We start from the raw sequence: 22,198 nt of genomic DNA, 5'->3' as shown, positions 1-22,198 counted from the left end.
AATAAGAGAGAATGATTTAGCACCTAAATTACTATCAAAGAAAACTCCATCTTTAATTTTTCGGAGACAATAAACTTGTTTATCCTTCAGAAGATAAATGCTCCACTTCTATTTAAAGTTGGCAGCAAGCCAACCAGGAATCCCATGTTAAAATTGATCCCCTTAGGAATCAAACATAACATTGTTGCGTTTGTTCATCAAAGAAATCAATTTAGATTAAAGCTGGCGTTTATTTTACATCAAAGAAATCAATTTGCATTTGACTTCTTAGCCTTTAAGCATTCAAGAACGGGCCAAAGTCATCAAAATACTTAAAGTTTCAAAAACTCTAACAGAGATTCATTCCCATTCAGCAGGGGTTACTACAGTCTACAAAAAATCCAAGGAACCAACTTGGAGATATCACTTTATAATATAGAAAGTTGATTTATAAAGTAGTCAAATTCACAAATCAGATACCAAAATAACCTCTCTATACCTCACATTCCAGTAGAAAGTGCATCTTCATTGGAAAGTTCACATGGTACTCACATGCACATATGCTAATGGAAATGAAAAGTAGTGCTGCAAATCGAATTTGATGGTACACCGGATTACTAATCCCTGTACTCCAAAGTATAAAGTGCAACTACATACATCCATATAAAATCATTAAGACCATGACTTTACATTTACTATTTTACTTTTAACAGATTTGAGAAAATATAAATCAAATTTTTGGGTTCTCAATTAAAAATTTGTTCTTTGATTTTGACTATCACTGTAAACTCTACCTCCAAAAATTTCATCCATGTCCATCCTATCAGCTAGTATGGCTGCTCACGAAATCTTCAAAGATTGGTATTATTCCCAGATTGTTCACCAATCTACAAAACAAAAAAACAAAAATGAAAACCAAAAAAATAAAGCAGAAATTTAATGGCCCAAAATTGCAAAAACTCATTAGGAAATTCAAACAAAAATTACAGAATAATCTAAACCTAAAATCCATAAACATAATTAGAACAGTAAAAGGAAAGAAAAAATAAGGGAAAAAAAGTTGAGTTAAGCTTAGGAAGAAATCTTATAATCAATCAAATCCTTCGTACACTTATTAGAAAATCAATCAAATATATTTTACTTCTACGAGCTGGAAATTGATAAATAGAAATAGAGGAGAAATCAGAATACGCTGAAGAAATTTGTACCAGTTGATTTATCTTTGTGATTTAAATCCAGCGTACTACAGAGACGCGTTAGAGCTGGGAGAAGAAAATAAGAAAGAAAGAATGAGATCGTGCTATGAAAGATAAACATTTTTTTGGTTACCTACAACGAAAAACATGAGAGATTTTGGTTTCATGATATCCCACCACGACCGTTGATTTATGTATGGTGAGAACAAATCTGGACCACTCTTTACATAGGTCAAGTTATCCAAACTGTGTCATGTATTTGAGACAATGTGTAATCTAATATATTGATCCCGTCTTCTCCATTGATCACCACCATTATCATAATTTATATAGACAGGAAGACAAAAAAGAACTACACAAAATTTATTTTTTCTATTAAATTAAGGCTTGGAGTGTAAAATTAATTTTTATTTTTATTTTTTTTTAATCTGCAAACTGATTTTGGTTTTTGCGTTCAAATGGAAACTACATTTTAATTTTGGCGTACAATTTAGTATAAATTTAGTTGGATAAAAAAGATCAATCAATCTCTTAAAACGATAGGAGATGAAGGAGTTTATGTTTGGGTGAAATTGATTTGAATCTCAAAGTTTACATGGTTTTGTTTAACCACAGTAGTGGTGGTTACAGAAATTTTGTCAATGTTAGGATCCATTGACATTGTTATATCGACATAATCTTCACATTTTAGCACCGTTCTTTTTGCTGAGTCAACTGGCAATGAATTTGAAGCTAATTTTCTGGTTACATGTTCCTCATATGAAACTCTACATTTCTACCAAAAGTAAGAGTATTCCGAAATATGAAACTTCACCATCCACAAATTTTAATTTCAACCGTTAATTTTCAACGGCTGATATTCAAAATCTTAGATGGTGGCTTTATACATCTTGGAATGCTCGCATTTTTGGTTGGAATGTAGAGACTTATAAAATGAACATGTCACCATAAAATTAGCTTCAAATTCATTGCTATTGGGCTCAGTAAAAAAAATGACGCTAAAATGTGAAGATTATGTCAATATAACCATGTCAACGGATCCCACCCCTTAAGATTGTATTTAACCTAAATGAGGGTTATATTTAGTCATTTCCAAATAAAAACTTAAGCATGATAGAATAAGTAAATTAACTTGTCTTTTATCTCTAACGGTAATATAGGAATGATACTTGTCTATTTCATTTTATTTTATTTCGAAAAGGAGGAAAAGCCTCGTATGTTGATTAAACTCTCATCTTCCCCATTGTGTAGAGGAAGATAAAGAGTATTGGTCACGTTCGTATATCAGAACTAAGATCGAAGATTGTTTAAGATTACTCTAAGATTTTCAGAGGACCAAACATTTTTAATAACATAACGATTACAAAAGGCTAATATATGAGTTGTCTTATTTAATACAATACTCAAAAATTATTCTAGGAAGTGACATTTATTTAGGAAAAATACAATATGATTTCCAAAAAATTTAAGTTATCAAGAAGAAGTACCATGTCGAATGCAAGGAAATACTAACATACATTGAGTACACTGGACATGAGTTCAAAAATAAAAATAAAAATAAAAATAAAGAAGGTACTTTTCATTGCAAAAAATGAAAAAGAAAATCAGACTATTTGAGCCAAAAGACTGGGCATGTTTGCTCGAGGCCTACACTTTGCTTCCAACGGTTGAGCCCTAGGCAACGCTAGTCCAGTCCCTTCGGTCATGTCCACCATTTCCTCCCCATTCAGTCTGTCCCATTCAAAACACTGAATTAAAGACCCCAAAGCTAATCCAACCAGGCGCATAGCCAAACCCTCACCAGGACAACCTCTCCTTCCTGTCCCAAATGGCATCAGCATGAACCCATCTCTGTTCCCTCCTTCAATCCCTTCAAATCTCTCAGGTTTAAACTTATTGGGCTCATCCCATAGCTTTGGATCATTTTGTATAGCCCACAAGTTTACAAGAAGCATCGTCCCACGCGGAATGTGGTAACCTCCTATAACGCAATCCGCCGATGATTCATGTGGTACTAACAGAGGGCCTGCTGGGTACAATCGAAGAGTTTCGACGATGATAGCGTGAAGGTACGGGAGTTTGGCAAGGTCTGATTCATTCATCAATCTTTCTTGTCCAACTTGGATATCAATTTCGGCTTGGGCTTTCTTCAGGACTGGAGGATTATTAAGCAATAAGGACATCGCCCATTCCGTAGTTCCCGCTGAAGTGTCTGTTACTGCTGATAACAATACCTGCAATAATTTTCTTGAAAAATTATACTAAGCAGTAACGCTGTCCTAGCTTCAAAAAAAATAAAGTAATGCTGTCCTCCGCCTCTTCCAAGAGACAACTTATTAACAATTAATATAAACCATATTATGATTAAGTGTGTTACTAGATATAAGAAAGAAATACTTTTTAAAAAAAAAATTATAAGAAAGAAATACTAAATTGAAGGTTGTACATACCCCCATAAGACCATGGATCATTTGATCAGCGTAGTAATGTGGTTCATTTTGTTGAAGCAAAAGCAAAACATCAATCATAGTCATCTTCTTTCTAACCCCATCCCTTTCATTTTCACCACTGATGTTACTATCAATTCCTGTTTCTATCAAAAATCCTCGTCGTTGTTCGATTAATTCCTGGAAGAACGCTTCTCTCTTTTCCTTCAATTTCACCACACGTCTCTCTATTCCTTCAAATCCAATCCATCTAAAAAATGGTATGAAGTCAACAAGTATGGTTTTTTCACCACCTAAAGAGACTGTATCATATAATATATCTCTAAATCTTTTGCCTTCTTCTTTATCTCTCTCCGTAACTTCCTCATCTTCACAGGAGTAGTATCTCTTCCCTGCAATCATTCTCATCATGATATTGATTGTAAGATCATAAAACGTTGACTTCATATCAACCGTTCCATATGCTTCACCTTCACCAGGTAAACTACTAAGTCGTCAGATCATCGATTGTACCTCGTTGGCACGGATGTCAGACAACATGTGAAGACGCTTAGGTGAGAAGATCTCGAGAGTGGAGATCCGTCGGAGTGTACGCCAGTTATGACCGTATGAAGCCCATACCATGGTTGTGTAGTTTTGTCCTAAATGTTTTCCCATTATAAGACGTGGCCGGTTTGCAAAGATCACGTCGTTCTTGCTTAAACATTCTTCTGCAAGAAAAGGAGATGACACGATCACGGTTGGTTTAGAACCAAATCTGAGGAACAAAATAGGTCCGTAAAAATCTGAAAGTTTTGCTAAGCTTCGAAAGACTGGTTTACTAAGTAGGTGAAGATGACCAATTATGGGAAGGAAAATAGGGCTTGGTGGGAGCTTCTTCTTGTTCTTGCTCTTGTTCCAGATATTCAGTAGAAGACTTGATGTAACAAACAAAGGTAGGAAAAAGAGAAGGCTTTGGAAGAAGGGAAATACCTTACTTGAGATACCTTTTATAAGTAACTAGTGCTTGACCCATTTACTACCAAATTTATTCACTTCCCCTTGAAGAGAGAATTCGGGATAATTATTGCAGTTAAAAGGTTTTTCATGAATTCAATTTAGAAGAAGAAAATATTTTTTTAGGTAAAAAAATATCTATCAAAGAGAGATCAATTAAAACGAAATTTCGATAATTTTTGGGAAAATCTAATGAAAGATGATATATTTGACAGTGCTATTTCGAAGACATATTAACAATCGAAAACAACCCGTTATTCATTCTATATTTAAACCTTCTTCTGTCTACTTTGGTGCTGCATTTGTGTCTCTACTTTCCCATCACACTCTTTAAATAATGTTCTCCATTATCTATAATGCAGTTTGCCAATCATATGCCTGATGCATAAAATCAACAAAACTTGTAGGTTAAATAATCAATACACTTGTAGGATAGAACAAAAGAGGATTCAAATATATTGCAGACATTTAACAATACACAATCACTAAAACATCTGAATGCAACTTTCAACAATCAGCTCTGTAAAATGATATCCTACAGCAGTGATCACCTAAATGTGTAGCTAAAATGCTAAGAGCAACGTAAAAAAGTTGATGGACATTTCTGGGTTGGGTTACACTCTTTGCGAGAATCAACAATCCCATCTTTGCTAATGGTAGGACTGTTGGCATCCTTTAATGTGCAATTCTAATTGGAGCCATGAATCACTACCAAGGTGGTATACAACAAGCTTTTTTTAAATTTATGCTAGTGATGCTACGTAATACACAGAGCTAATACTGTCAATGGAAGCATGTAGGGATTCAACCAACTCAAATTACAATACCATCTGTGGGAGTCGAACCCACAATTGCATGGTTGAGAACCATGTGCTCTTCCATTTGAGCTAAGACAGCTAGTACCATTACCCGATATAAGTGGAATTTAATATAATTAACACTTCGCAAATAATTCATAAGCATAGAGGCATAGAGGGGAAGCAACAAGAGATGTTACCTGATCCCCCGCTTGATGCCAGGTCTAGCCTGCCTACCAGAATTAGAAACAAAATCCTAACCTGATATCACCAAATGTACTCATAGAGGCTGCAAATAAAAAGGATGCATTATACAATGAGGAAATCACCAGGCGTATTTATAAAGGCTGTAAGAAAAAATAATGTACGTTTACAATTAGGTAATATTTAGATATGTGGCATTCAAACCATTTTCTAGGTTGAGAGTTTTAAACAGCTAACAATGTACTTTATTGATCCAAAACTGTAAATATTTAGAACAAAAACTGAAGATGATTGGAAGCACCAATATTTCTTTCAGCTGCCAGTACAGTTTAAGTCATCATGAAGTACAAATCATTATCATAAGAAAAAACACTTTCAAGCCTAACCCATAGCTAACTTAAGTTACCATCACTATACCTAGGAAAAAGATAAAAATAAGCTCAAAACATTTGCAAGTACCCAGAAAGAACATTAAATCGAACTATCTTCTCAAGATAGAAAAAAGAGTAGCAATTGCATCCTCATTTTCAGGCAGTAACTCAGATGAGCTATATAGCACAGGGCCACAGGCTCATAATCCTAATCATCTTCAGCTTGTGTTCTGTTACATGTCAAATAATCATTTTTGCTGCTAACACGTAGATAAATATACACAAAGGCTTCAGGCTAAGTACATGAATTACTATTTGAGATTTAGTCATTTAGAGACTGTATTCTAAATAAGTGCTGTTGGAAAAACCAATACTAACAACGTAAGTTATGAACAACCATATGTGACTTAGAAAAGAATGCATCTGAAGGACCAAAACTTGCAAGGAATGAATAATTGTAGATGATACAACTTAAAAACTAGGGATTTCAATAACAGATTAAGAGCAAGGTGTGAGTCATCAATTAATACAGTTCCATCCAGTTGGCTCCCTAAGCTACGTTCATCATGACTTGATTCAGACAATATAGGGCTGCGTCTAGAAGACGACGGAGATCAGTTCAATGGGGGGCTGTTTTCCCTCGAACAAAGAGTGGTCGTACAACAAACATAGTGAATATGCAAACAGACCTATCAAGCAAAGTAATCACAATAAAATAGTTCAATACAATTATATTATTGATAACCAACAAAACTGCTTGAATCCAGGCTGTTAAACAAAGTTTCTTGGCATAAAAATACTGTATCAGAATAATGATAATATCTCACAAATGCCATGAACCCTCCGAAGGAGCAGCACTGGTATTACAAGTAGAAGCCACAAGTTAGTACTGACTACAATACCAGCTGATCAGAACAACAACAGTAAACCACAAAGATAAAATTCATCTGAAAATAGCTTACATTTCGAGCGCGGACAGAAATATAATCTATCTGCCCATAGAGTATCTTTTGTGAACCTGATAAAGCATTGAACTCCTTCCAAAAATTCAGGTGACTGCCTCTCTTTAACCATCCATTCTTTGTTTGGAGGTCTAACAGACATCACTTCAAGTCATCCTAAATGAGATATGAAAACAAAAACAATAAGATCCTATTATGGGAGTGACAAAATATAGCAAAATCAGAAAGAATGAAGCATGTGGGACCATCTCATCAGCCAGATTGCATTAAACAAACTACTAAAAGAACAACTTATTGGGAACTTCTACTAATTAAACGACTGAGAAGTGGTCCAGAAGACCAGAACCAAGGATCAAGTTAGACATGTTAAGCTGAACTCTCAAAATACTAAATGAGACAACTTAAAAGATAAAAAGGTAACTAGTAATAGACGACATACACCTAGCATAGCACACTCCAGATTCCGTGCCTCTGCTTACACTTTTTCTCTTTCCACATACACCTAGCATAGCACACACTCCTACTGTCAACTCACAAGATTACCAGAATTTCATATCATTTTATTATTGTTTTTCTTCCTAATCTTCTAAGATCACTCAATTTCAATAAAGCTAGAGTGGAAAGGCAAGTTGGCAATCCAGTGTCCATTATTGGGATAAAATTTTCCCAAACACTGAAACATAAATAAAGAACAAAATAACAGACTTCAGAGTCCATATATAGGTACGAAGATATAAAATCCATCAAAACAAGCGGAATAGATCTTCTCCAACTAATTTTCCCGATAACAATTCTTAATATAGATTCGGTCCGCGAGGTATAACCCCAAAGGTGTCACTATCCATATACAAAAACTCCAACAAAACAAATTATTCACAAAAACCCCATTTAATATAAACTGTCTATATTACCCTTCTAGTTTAAATCACCCCAACAAAAACAAAAATCAACCACACACTTTAATTCTTATTATATTGTCATCCCCAACAAGAAATAAACAATCACCAATAATCACCGCCGCCACCGATAACCACCGCCACCACCTCCGACCACCGCCAACACCACCTTCCGCCACCGCCGCCACCGACCACCGCCACTGACCACCGCCGCCACCTCCGACCACAACCTCCGCCGCCGCCACTGACCACTACCGCCGTCGCCGCCACCGACCACCACCACTCTGCCGCCGCCGCCCGCCGCCGCCATCACCGACCACCACCGCCGCCACCCGACCACCACCGCCGCCACCACCGACCGCCACTGCCGCCACCGACCACCACCGCTCCGCCGCCGCCGCCACCACCGATACTGCGCAATTGCACCACCACTGCCAGCCACCCTACCATCCAGCACCACCATTGTCGACCACCGCCGCCACCACCTCCGACCACCACCACCACCACCACCACCAGCGATACTACGTAATTGCACCACCAATACCAGCCACCCTAGTACCATCCAGCACCACCAATGTCGACCACCGCCGACCAAAACCAGCACCACGACCGCCCACCACCACCACCACCCAAAAATACGATGAAACCAATTTTGGTTTCATCTTGGTTTCGTGAGAAATCACCTGCAAGAAATTTTTTAAGAGGTATTATACATCTTCATGGATAGAAATACATTGTTGAAATACGATGAAACCGATTTTGGTTTCATCATAAATAAGATGAAACCATAATCGGTTTCTGCGCTTCAACAGCAATAACACCAGTTATGTATCAAGACCCATTACTCAGCTTCACCTGGTATATCTTTCCATCTAGGTTTAAAGGCAATTCCTCATTGTATTGCAGCACTTCATTGCACCTGCAACTACAAATTCACTTCAAATCCCATACCCACTGCATTACTGCCTTCCATTTCAGTTCAAGCTCATACCTGAACACCACAAATGCTCCATCTCAGGATCAGTTTGATCTTCAAATGGACCTGCAATATCCATATTAATTCAACCAGAGCAACACCAGTTCCTCCATGGTTTCTGATTATCACCAGCTGCAGTTCATAATCACCACCAACATAGGCATCTAGTTCTTCTCTACACTCTCAACCTGCAACTATACTTAAAAACCATTCTCAAGCATCAGCTCAAACCATTCTTCATAGAGAACCAACTCAAATCCAACACCAGTACCACCTTCTCTATAATATTAACTTCAGCTGCAACCGGAGCTTACTAGCAGCATCAAATGAAACTCGTCACAAGAACATGTCACTGCAATAACCATATAAAACCCATCACTGCAATAACCATATCAACAATACCAGCAGCTACACTTGCACACTGCCAATCTGAAAGCAGCGGCAGCAACATCTCCTAGCTGACTCTACTCAGCTCCACAATCCAATTCACCACCTGCAATTGCTTCCCATTTCAATTCTAGCCATCATTTTTCTCTATTAAACCTTCTTTTGGACCCTCTCCTTCACCTAATTTCAGAATCAGATTCCACTGTTTCCAGAACAGTTTCCTGTTTCCCTTCTTCCTGTAGTAAAGAAGTTTCATCAACTTTATTCATCCCAAGAGCAGTCCTCAATGTCTCCATCTTTCTCTCAACATCACAACAACACAGATCCATGCTCTATACAACAACATTACAGCAACACAGATCCATGCTCTATGCTACAACACATATTATCAACTGCTAGGACCACCATTGTCGACCACCGCCAACGACCACCGACTAAAACCAGCAACATCGCCAACACCCGCCGACGACCACCACCACTGACCAAAAATTATATGAAACCAATTTTGGTTTCATCATAAATACGATGAAACCGATTATGGTTTCATCATAAATAAGATGAAACCATAATTGGTTTTATCAGAATTCATCAGTAGATGCACTTCATTTAAGCTTCATTTCTTCTCTAGTTTACAGCATCATCTGCTGTAACTCAGCTCTACTTTCATCCTCCGTCTATCCACAACAGCACCATCTGCTTCATTGACCATTTCAATTTAAAATCAGATCCCTCTTTTCAACTCATCAGAGATCCTTCTAATTTGACTAAATCGTCTGTTGGTTAAGGTACATTAAACGATAGGTTCATTAGTTAATCAAACTTAAGAAACTTCTGAAACTCGTGCTTGAAAAATATAGACCTACAGCTAGGGCTGTCAATGGGTACCCATTACCCGGGTCCGGAACCGGAACTGATGGATTCGGGTCCGGTTCCGGGTCCTTAAATTGGACCCATTAACCACTTTGGACACGGCGGGTAATTACCCATATATACCCGTTTATGAACGGGTCCATCCGGATCCTACCCGTCGGGTACCCGCGGGTATTCGGGTATTTCATAAAGGCTAATTGTGTAAAATCCCCAGCGAAAATTAGGTCATATATAAAAGAAAGGATGAGAAGCTCACCACCCATTCCGATCTACTTTCTTCTCCTGCCTCTGCCTGCAGAAGTAGTTATTACTAAGCTCACCACCCATTCCGATCTACTGTTAATGTTAGCGTTAATCCATCAAAGTGTGTTATTACTAAGCTCAGACTTGATAAGGATAGGAAGTCGCTCTTGGATCGTAAGGCCAAAGGTAGAGCTGCTGCTGATAAAGATAAGGGTACCAAGTTTACTACTGCTGATGTTATGCAGAACGTTGATTGATTGATTGGTGGTTCATTGATCCTCTCTTCAGGTTATTATTATCTTGTATTTAGGGTTTCTTTGTTATGAGTTATGTTTTCGTTTTAGGGTTTCATGAATTTGGGGATTTTGAAAACATGGATTATTATGATGATGATTATGGTAACATTTTGTCTATGAAATTGGATATTTTAGGTTTTAATTTGTTTGTTTATGTTATTATTGAATCTGTGAATGGTTAATGAATGTTTTGAATTCATCCCTTTTGTTTCTTCTTACTCAAGAGGAAAGAATTTTTTAATTTGCAGTATTGGGTGTTACTTTAGTGATTTTGAATTACTGGTGAATGGTCAATTTTTTATGATTCTGAAAATTTGTTATGATTTTTTAAGTTTTGTTATATTGCATATGTTAATTTTTTTTTCCTTGTTCTTGATGATTTCTCTTGCACAGACAAGGCAAACTTATTATGCTTGAATGGGTATCCCTGTAATCTCAATGATATGTGAACTCTATTGTTGTTTTTGTGAGAAATCAATGATAGCTCGAAGGTTGGGTGTTTTCAGTAGCTTGCAGCAAACATGCACAAGAGCAAGTCTTCTACTGCCATTTTGGCAATTAAGTCATAAACTACTAATTCCTTGTGTGTGGTTGATGCGTATGCTGTTTATGCGTATATACTTGAAACATTTGTCTTTTTCTTACTATATATGCTTGTTAAATTTATCATCGTTTATACTTTATGACACCTGATAGGCTGATACAGATGTTTGTTGGGTTTTCCTTGCAGAGGCAACATGAAAAGTCAAACAGGAAGTAGTGTTAGTGATCATTGTGTTCCTGTAAAGAAGACTAAAGTTACTGTTTCGAAATCCCCGTGTATGCCGCCTCCTAAAGCTGTCGTTTCGAAGGCTGCAAAGAAGAGTAAAGTTGTAAACTCAGCAGAGCCGAAAGAAGTAGAAACTGTAGCCAACTAACTATATCAATTTTAGTTAGTGATTCATTTACTATGGTTCTTGTACGTCAACTAACTATTTTATTGTGTTAGATGAGGGATTTGGGTTAGGTAGTACTTTACTTCAGACTCTTTTGGAGGCAATGGAGGATCTCGAGTCAGACGATGATGATGCAACATCGCACATCGTCTAACTGACTGACTATCAATTTAAGGTAAAATAACCAGCTAACCTTGGAATGCACAAATTTGTATTTCCTTAAACTTTGTCGAAATGTGATTAGTAGTAGTACAATATAAGGAAATACATTCGTAAGAAAGTTTGACTTGTGTCTGTCTATACAATATTTGTCCTATCTAGTTGTATATTTGGGAATTTTAATGTTTGCTTGTGGTCCTGGCCCTAGCTAGTTGTATATTTGGTGAGTGCAATCACGGAAGCAACTCTTGCTTCATCACAGGCAAGGTCTTTGATTGTGATATGGTTACTTCTTTTTGGTCAATTGGGAATATGATCAACTGTTTTTGTTTCTCTTGCAGGAACAATTGGAAATATGATGGTGAAGTCTTTAGTGAACTGGTTAGAACTTCTTTTTGGTATATATATATTATATAGGCATAACCAAAGAACATGCGAAGTGCGAACTACATCCTTCTTTTTTGTATATGTACTTGTGAAGGAAACACATTTATCTTTTGGGGCTTCTACACTTTATATAATGATATGTCTGTCAACTTTTGTGGTTATAATACGACAGACTATATTATCCATTAGGGCAGGTACTGAATCTACTGATGGAGCAGTTATCGGCTAAAAACATGTCTGCCAACTTTTGTATTTAATATTTATCATATATAGTGGCAGATTCTTACTTATAGCTAGGAAAGTAACTTTGATTTTCCTAATCTAAGGATTCTAAGCTCAAGTTTACTCTACTTTTGTATGTATGTTAAAGATGGTCACTTTTCAGGTGTTGAATAATCCTTTTTCAGTACTCAGGAGCCATAAAATTGGGAAGTCATATAAGTTTGTTTTTTTACCCGATGGGTACCCGGACCCGGTGATTACCCGTGACCTTTACTGGGTCCGGTTCTGGGCCAACACATTATGGAATCGGACCCGGAACCGTTAGGACCCGAAACCGACGCTAATATGTCGGGTCCGGTTCTGGGCCATGTACTACCCGGGAGGACCCGGACCCGTTGACATCCCTACATACAGCTATTTTTCAGTCAGGGAAGAATAAAAAGAGATAAGCAGATGCAAGATAACTTTGTTTGTGTTTTAAGGATATGCAAGTAACTGGCTCTATTCTAGAGTATCAATATTCGTAACATACTGCGGGTTCCATTGATGTGCACCTCAGATACTTGAAACCTATGCCAACGTACACTGAGAATGCTAAAACATCTACCATTCATTAACTTGCGTGACCTAGACAAAATAAGAATCCTACAGTTTCCTCATAACTAAGACAATTACGAGATCACCAATTCTATATACTCAAACAGATGGATTAAAATAAAAAAGCAGGTTATATATACCACAGTTCTTTCGTCACGCATCATATTAATGGCAACAACCTCAATAATATTTGCTAGCTAAGCTCCTACCATCCCCTCTGCCATACTAGCGACGGCCATATAATCTACATCTTCAGCATTGTCTTTCATCCTCTTCTTATTAGATTTCCACTGCTCCAGTTGAAGTTTATAATGTGCTTGAAGTTCATAATGTGCTTGAAGTTTAGATTTCCACTGCTCCAGCTGAACCATGGAAGCAACCACCATTTCCTTGTCATCTACAACTCCACATTCAACCACTGCGACACATAGCTTCTTAACCCATTCACAGCTCCATAACCTCCACCTGCATCATTTCAGTTCACAAGCCAATGCCATTATATTCTTTATCCTTCATACCAACCAACACAAGGCTTCAACTGGTTTAAATCCTACCAGCAATCCATGGCTTGACCTGCAATTCCAGTCCTTGCGCTAGAGCTATCACCACCAGACAACTGCACCTACATCTCTGCCATCAGACCACAATAACAACAGCAGCATCAACATTACATCTTCTTAAACACCAGTTCTCAACACAACTTGCACTTCTTATTCAATTCCTTCTCTTCACTTCCATGACCACCTCACTGAACTGTAGTACCACCAATCCATCGTCACCTGCAATTTCAATAACAGCTGAGGCATCAATTCAGTCAACATACAGCACCAAAAACTCCATTCATCTTCTTATCATTTTTTTCTCATTTGAATATGCCCAGCAACAACATCTTGCGACTCCAGGACCCATCTCAAATCGAATCGTAGTTTGCCAAGTTCATTAATGCATCATTTCGATCATCTACAGTTCCATTTCCGCTTAACTGATTTCATTATCACCAGCAGCCACAGCAGCTCATTTTCGATTTCTTCTCATCTCTGTTTCATAATTCCACCACCATCATTCTTCAGATCCATCCTCAACACCAGCGGCCTCATTCATTTCTCTAATTGACAGAAAATCCCTAATTTTTTCTTCAAGAGCACCAACACAAACCCTCAATTTCTCCAGATCCCCATTTCAGTTCATCCAAAACTCCACAACTGAATTCAACAGAAGCTAGCAGAACCCATCTTCACATCTTCTCAATCTAACTCAACTCTGAGTTTCAATTTCTGAATCAACCCCAGGCGAGATGCAGATCCAATTTCTTGCAATCTCAGATTCAACCCATCTTGAATCTTACCAAATTCCATCATCTCTATCTTACCCTTTTCTCATCTCCCAATTCTCGATCTATTTCTCGATCAACAGCAACGATATTTACTCTCAATTTCAGGTGATAAAACAGCGGCAACTGCTGCTTCTTCTTTTATCAGTTTTAGGGAAATGAATAAGAGAAAACGTCTCTCGAGTTCTTCATCTCTCGAATCAGCGTCGTTCTTCTGGTGCAGTTCCATTGTTGCTGATGGTGATGATGGTGGTGGGAGAAGGAGACAGAAGAAAGAAGAAATCAGAGAAGAAGAAGAAAAGGTCGAAGGGTATGTTTGGCTTTTTTAAAAGTAACAAAAACTAAATTTACACATTATTATTTGGCTTGGGGTTTTTGTTCCAGTTTTGTTTGAAACGGTTTTTATTTATTAAAAATAATATGACCGGTTTTTTCTTATCACTAGTTTGTTCACCTAGGGGTTTTGTCACTAGTTTTGATATAGATTTAAAAACCATTCATGCAATAAAACTAATTAAAGTCATTCTTTTCCAATTTCTACCTAAAAAAATTTAGCAAAGCAAAACCTTTGCATCTCCTTACTCCTTGGGTACCATTTTGGTCTCCAAAAATCCTTCTATTTTCTTTTTTTGGTGCCAAAAAGAAACTTAAGCAAAACCTAAGTTAAGATTCAGAGATGAGAAGGATCTGAAACTTAATCGATACCTTCTTCTTATTAATTAGAGATGAGTTTGATGCTTTCTTCTTCTTCTCCTCTTAGATTTGTCGAACAAAAAACAATGAGATAAGTTGGAAGAGTAATCTCAGGCTCAATATTTTTGGTGCCAAGAAGAATAAAAAAACCTCAGAATCCCCTGATTATTGGTAGAAAAGAAAAAAAATAAACCAGAAAAATAGACCGATATGGGACCTATATATGTAACAGACTTGTGGCAAGCCGGTGTCCTAACCATTTTCGAACTAATAGAAACGTGGCGGTATATGTGGTTAGTCATTTCTGGGTGCTTGGGTGCGTAAGAGCAAGTCCAACGAGACTGGTAAACAAACATGTTCACCCTGAACATGTTTACCCAATACCCAAAGTGGAATTGGTAAACAAGTAAAATGGATGGACAAATCCTCAAATACGAGGGTCTGTTTATCGAGCATCAGTTTGAGACAACCGGCTAAATCTGAGTTGAGCACATTAAACTGGGGCTACCGACTTTAACTAAGCAGAGGATTGGTTCATACAAAGACGAGGCGCGTCTCACACTAAGACGATCGTCCTTGTTTGAGCCGCCAACGGTTACAATTCCTCTCCCTATAAATATAACTGATTTTAACTCCAAAATCACATATTTTCTCCGCAAATTACGCCTTTTACACCCAAAAATTTTCTGAGTAATGGCTCAACCGTATATTAATCCTGCGGAGTTTATGATAGATGAAGTTTTGTCGCTTAGTCGAAACTACGTAGCTTTTTTTATCCGGCTAACGGTGCGGTACGACGTCAAAATGGATTAATGAGTATGAGTTATATCATAGAATTTGTCCAAAGTTCTGCAATGGTGACGGTAACCTCAATAACCGCAATGCGGCTGGGTTATTTTGTCAATTTCATGATATAAAAGAAAAAGTTGGAGAACTTATAACTTTGGTTCGTCTTGTAGACAGATGACCTTGACTTGATGCTAATTCTCGACCGGAAAGTAAAGTAGAATTGTTCTCTTCATACGAATCTTCTTATGTCCTAGGTAGAGCTTAACTATGTTTACTTCTAGGTGATTTTCTATTTCTTTTTCGACTAATATCTTGATATTGAGACATTGTAGTTTAATAAGTATTGAAGGGGGTTGAAAATATGTAGAGAAGATTGAATTTGGGTTGAAAATATGCTCAGCAACATATCCATTGTGTTTGTGTGAAACGTCTAGGTTATTACCAATAAATCCATTGAATTTATGATATTAATTTGAAGTATGACCCAAATGTTTACATTTGTTACACCTATCACCTATGAATTTAGTATACGAGTTTTGAAATTTGGATTGCGAAGGAAAATGAGGTGGATGCTTATTAAGAAAACGATTGTTTGAGGTATTTTCTAGACGAACTAAAGAGTTAAGTGGTTGTTTAATGGGTGTAGATTCAATTGGACAAAAAAGAACGAGAGAATTGGTTTTTGGAAGAGGTGTTTGTGAATGAGAAAAATTTGGTTACTAATATGTCTGCCTAATTAAAAGACGAAAAACCTGTATCATATTGATAATAAGGGTTATCGTTATTATAATAAGAGTATAAAAATGATGGTTCGTAATTACTTAAAAAGCAATTGCCTTGTCTGGGTTGTTGAGTCTTTGTAGAACGAAACATACGACGTTCTACTTTGAGAGCTTGTTAAATGGCCAGCCTCGACCATATTTTAAACAGATTGAATCATCCATGTTGAATTAACGTATTCAATCTTTCTTTAAACCTAGTCACGAGTTGTTCCCCGTTTGCATGTAATTGATTACTTGCAACAAAATTATAAAACTCAAACACATATCCTCAACTAATCTTGCTCCTTGTTGACAAGCTTGTAGCTTTACAAATAAATTTTGTTTGTAATCTTTTGAAGAAACTTATCTCTGAGGAGTTTTCTTATTCTCTAGGAAGAAACTTAGCTCCTTGTTAACAGGGGATTTATCGTATTTAAAACGATCTTTGAAAAGGAAAGGTTACCAAGTACACCACCAACTTTTTCCTTTGATAAGATTATGAGTCTGTGTAAACTTTAACAAATCAAAAGATGAGAAAAAGTAAAAAAAAACAGTCATACACAAGAATTTTGTTAACTAGGAAAACCGCACTTGCGGAAAAACCATGGGACCTCATCCATCTATGAACACCAAATTGTATTAAGTCGCTACAAACACTAGCCTACTATCAGACTTCGGACTAAATTTTTTTTGAGGCCGAACTAACCCTCTAAGAAATTCAGCTACAGTCGTTCTCCTTATATCTCCTGAACCTCTCAAGGATCTACGCAATTGATTCTCTTAGTTGACGTCCTTTACAACCTAAGAGTTTCTTCAACCTAAGTGAAGACTTTTGATACCAATCTGCCTCTAACAAATATTCCTATTTTATTTCCTTTTAGATCTTTTATATCAAGGCTTCGAAATTTGTTTGCAATAGACAATTCTAGCAAACCTCACGAACCCGGAATACTTACACTCAATTAGCAGAGAAGCCTGGATTACTAACCACTTCTCAAGAAAAATCTAAATAAATCATTCAAGAACAGTTTTAGGTATCCATATTGAGGAATCACAAAGTCTGAAAAGAATAGAACTTTGCGATTTCTATAGTTCTCGTTTCTGAACGGAGATTGACAAAAACTTCAACAATCAATAAGAACAAGAATAAGATACACAAACCATCAAGTAAAATATTGTTGGACCTGGCTTCAGGAATCTCCAAGTAAATTCTTCAAGTCCTAAACCTAATTATCTTTCTCAGAAGAAACCTAGGTTAATAAAGGACGACTCCGGCAAACAACTAGGATATAGAAGTATTAAATTCTAGTTGCAAGAGCATCTCTGTTTATAGATTTTTCAAGGCTCTAGTTAGATATGAGTTCAGGATAAGATAACTTGAGATTCAAGGAAACACTTTCTCAGTTAAGATGAAATTCTTGTTAGAAATTCATGTGAGAAGTTCTCCTTAAAATTATACATAAGAATATAAACTTTGGTACAGAGTACTTAAACCGTGTACAGTGATAGTTCTTGGCAAATACGCCTTATGAACTTACAAGCATAAATCGTGTTCAATAATGCTCAATTCTTAAACCATGATTCACAAGCACAAGGTGATTTGGTGAACAAAGTTGTCTTAGAAGTTTTTATGAGTTGTAGCAATGCCAAACACATTTGTGAAAATAGTTTATGATCATCTTCTTAGTTCGATACTGGGTAAGTACGTGTTGGGGCATACTTATAGACTAGTCCCTGAACTCTGGTTGTTGGGGTACATGTACTTGGTATGTGTACCCTTAGTCATTCACTAACTCAGACCCCCGGGTTACGTGTACTGGGCATGCGTACGTTCCTCTCATCCATGAACTCAGAACCTTAGGATACACGTACTAGGTATGTGTACCTGTTAGAACACTGCTCGGTCGAACTCGCAAGCGTTGTTATCTCAAGATTGTTGTCAAGTTTAGTTGCCAAAACTATAAGTATTGATTTCTAGTCTACTTATAGATAATTCTCAGATTAGGATAGAAAGTGTAAGTGAGCATTAGACTTCACGACGTTCATCGATTGAAGACGGAGAACTAGTAAGGGGAGCTTGTGGAACTTCATCAACAAAAGGTATGTGGAGACTTGAACTCATCTGTCACTCAAAGGTTTATCTACTCTATCCTATTTGAGACAAAAGTCGTATAGCTATATAAACTTCAATTATACACATTTGATATTTCGAGCTGAGTTTAACTCGCTTACATATTTCTCGAAATATGTGTTGGTAAGCTTTCGCTTTAACCAAGTTCATCTTATATTCTTGACGAAAGTCAAAAGATAATCATGTGAAAATCTCCTGGTAACATCTTACATGATTTGTGTGAGACAATCATTTGATGTAGACTCAGAATATTTCGTATTAATCATTCGATCACTTGAAAATTGCTTTGAAGCTAATAGTTTGAGTGAGACAGCTATTATCATCTTCCAAGAATGTTTCAATGGTTGAAATAAGAGTTTAGAACAATTGGATATAAGCACAGTATGCGTAACGTCGCTAAAATTTCTCATGGGATTGGAGCCCGAGTCCAACCCTTCGGCAAAAATTGTGCAATATAGGTGCACAATCCTAATGTTGGACGCTCATAGCTGTGGTGAGTGCCTTAAACCAATATGTGTGCTTTAATCCAAACAAGTTATCCCTTAGTAGCATTAAGGTGCAAATTAGTGGAAACCAAGAAAAATCTGGAAACCTTGAACATGATCGCCACGTAATGGACATGAGCAGCCAGTTAGGAAAATTATTATCTCTTTATTTTTATTTTCAGAAACATTTTTTAATTGCAAACAAATCCCCAACTTGTCCTCTCCTGTTCTTTCACTGTATTCTTCTTCTCACATCAACTTCTTCCACTGATTTCGTTTCATTATGAACTTAAGCAAAGAAAAACATATTCGTGGCTTTAAAATCTAAGTTCGAGCTCATCTATCTTCCGTTCCCTGACAAATTTATCTTACAAAAAAGTAGGGGTTTTTCTCTCTTAATTTTGTTATTTTTCTTGCATGTTGCTTTTGTTGCTCTGTGCTTACATAAAAACGGGTTTCTTCTTGCTTTAAGAATTATGGGTCTAATGGCGCTAATCAATCTGGTTATTTGATTTTAGTATCTTTTGAAAATTGTGATTTCTATTGTAGGAGTTTACTCGCAACTGGTATTTCAATTGCTTTGGTTTTGTGATTAATTCAATTTTTCTACTAATCTGTGACTTTTACACTGCAATTCATTTTGTATTAATTCCTTGGAAACTTTGTATCTTCTCTTTGTGGTTCTGATGTTAAAGATCTTGAATCCCCGATCTTTCTAATATATTCACTGTTTACCTAAAAGAATAGTTGGAACTGACATTTTTGTTTTTATCTCGATGGTAAAATGGTCATGGAGTCCCTTTTCTCCACTGGTTACTCTTAAGTGATTACAAAGTTTTGAAATTAATATTTTACGTAAGCACCATTCTTACTAATTTAATTCACAAACTCATGACTGATTTTGTTGTGCTTAAGCTAGATTATGAACTTCATTTTCCATTTTTACCTCTTGTCCTTTTTGTTTCAGTACATCAATCCGACAAAGTAAGCTATGCTGGTAAATGTTTGTTTTTCCACTTGATCTCAAAACATCTAGTTGAGTACTTCCCAAACTTTTATTGTGAAAGAATTTATCCTAAACTGATGTCATTTTCTTTTTTATTATAACTCAAGTATTGGAAGTTTGAACTAGCCTATCAACTGTTTGCGAAAATGACCCATTGAACCTCATATTTGAAAACATTATAGGAATTGATTTTCTTTCTTGGGTTCTGTCAGTAGAGTTCCCTTCTGCGCCCTTGTAGCTCAAAGACTCCATTCCCTTTGATTTGGTTTATACCACCAGATTGATATTTCTATAACAAGCTTTGTTTGCGGAACTCAACATAATAAATGTTCCGTCTCTTATACATATTTCTGCTTTTGCCTTGTGTTTTTGTTTATGCTCAGCCTGTGCCTTGGCAATATTCTATGAAATGACTCATTGTTTGCAGTTAATTGGAATATTTTCATTTCTGGATTTTGTACTCTCTATAATGTATGTTGTGAGTGTTTCCTTCTTGTGAACAAGCCAAAATAGGAAACTAGATGACTCTACTATAGGAATGTCAGGCCCACTGGGGCCCTCCACTTACGAGTGGAAACCAACCCGGAAAATCGTTAGCTGTAACGGTGGCTGGTAACCAGAACTACCCTGACATCGGCTATGGCCAAAAAAATAGTGGAGTCACTTAACTCGATTTATAACTCTTTGGTTATTTGTAAATGTATATTGCGAAATGCTTTCATTTTGTACGTCATTTTTAGTTGCTGCTCTTGTCCCTTCTTTTATATTTCGCACAGGTACGACATTCTTTATGACCTCTACTGGGCATTCGCTCACCCCGTTTTGTTTTGTTTTTCCCCTGACAGAGTACGAGAGGAGCTTGCTGTTCAAGGCTTATAGCGTTTCGAATGTTAGTACTTTGTATAAGCTTATGATAAGTATATCACGGGGATATCTGGGGTAGTTTGCATGCTTTGATCCCATGTCATCTTGTTACATTTTGATGTTATATATATGTTGGGTTCTCGTACAGGATCTTTATATGGTTTGAACTGAGAACTTGCTGGTTTCGTATTCAACGGGTCTGGTCTTGGGTGTTTGCAGCACTGCTTTTGAATCCCCTTTGCTATCAGATATATATGTATTGTAGGCATACTCATATGTGTCATTAAGTGCCTGTTTGGTTTTTAAAACTTTTGCAGTAACAGGAATGGTTCTTATCACTCCTTTTATTTATTTTCTTCTTAACAACCTTATATACTTCAATTGTTTACACTTTAAACCCCTACTCACAGTTAGTATCATGAACTATTAATTGTACTTGAAGATTTATGTACTTATCCCTTTATGGAAATCCCATTTTGAAAACGTGTCAGTACTGTAAGAAAAGGGTCCATGGGATCTCATCTGAATTGTCTCATTTTGTTTGCTTTGTGTGTTTTTTATTTTTTTGATTCTGTAATTGGGAATTTAATTCTTGTTAATATAACAGCTTCTTATCTTTTATTGTATTTTCGAGTGGCGCGATTGGGGTTTAGCTTTGCTAGACGGGTTGAAATCTAACCCGTTCGGAGGAAAAATTCACCAGTCCGTTACAGTATGCGTACTTGCATATATGTAATCCAAGTCCGAGAATCATGGTATGCATACCCGTATGTGTACTGGTTGGTTTTGTGAAAGTACGAGAACCTTGTACGCATACCGGTAAGCGTACTGGCGTGAGGTTCAGGTACGGGAATTTCTGCTTAGTTTGGAAGGTACGCGTACTAGTTCGCGTATTGGCGACATCCAAACTTAGTCCGGCCATTTAGATACGCGTACCCGTATGCATACCTAAGTGGATAATGTTCTAAAATCGGTTTGTTCATGAACTAATACATTTATATAATAAGGAATGCAATCTTTTGCAAACCGTGGCTTTAATATTCATGACTTGATTCGAGTGAATTAAAATCGATTTTGTTTCAAATGTGTCTTGTATACTTTTATGAGAATATAAACATTTGAATAACTCTAGAACTAGTTTCATTTGAGTCATTTGAACTAGTTATGGTTAAGATGAATATAGTTGATATGAAAGTGTTCATATGGCTAACTTCGGTTA

The 22,198-nt window shown here is 36.8% G+C and overlaps 1 protein-coding gene and 1 long non-coding RNA gene across 2 annotated transcripts; one reads left to right on the top strand and one right to left on the bottom strand.

The window, feature by feature from the left end:
* Positions 1 to 2,753: 2,753 nt before the first annotated feature.
* Positions 2,754 to 4,657, bottom strand: LOC113286189 (cytochrome P450 81E8-like). The gene is made up of 2 exons (XM_026534876.1): positions 3,626 to 4,657; positions 2,754 to 3,409 (listed from the first exon to the last, which is right to left on the bottom strand). The coding sequence occupies exons 1-2, from the start codon at positions 4,067 to 4,069 to the stop codon at positions 2,780 to 2,782; spliced, it is 1,074 nt and encodes a 357-aa protein (XP_026390661.1). The 5' UTR covers positions 4,070 to 4,657; the 3' UTR covers positions 2,754 to 2,779.
* A 14,657-nt stretch (positions 4,658 to 19,314) lies between these two features.
* Positions 19,315 to 21,299, top strand: LOC113289324. The gene is made up of 2 exons (XR_003330948.1): positions 19,315 to 19,487; positions 20,961 to 21,299. It is a non-coding gene; the product is annotated as an uncharacterized LOC113289324 (long non-coding RNA).
* Positions 21,300 to 22,198: the final 899 nt, after the last annotated feature.

This window comes from Papaver somniferum, chromosome 6 (assembly GCF_003573695.1).
Source record: "Papaver somniferum cultivar HN1 chromosome 6, ASM357369v1, whole genome shotgun sequence".
In the NCBI taxonomy this organism is placed as follows: domain Eukaryota; kingdom Viridiplantae; phylum Streptophyta; class Magnoliopsida; order Ranunculales; family Papaveraceae; genus Papaver; species Papaver somniferum.
The sequence above is the reverse complement of the archived record's forward strand: the minus strand, read 5'-3'. Positions and strand labels throughout refer to the sequence as shown.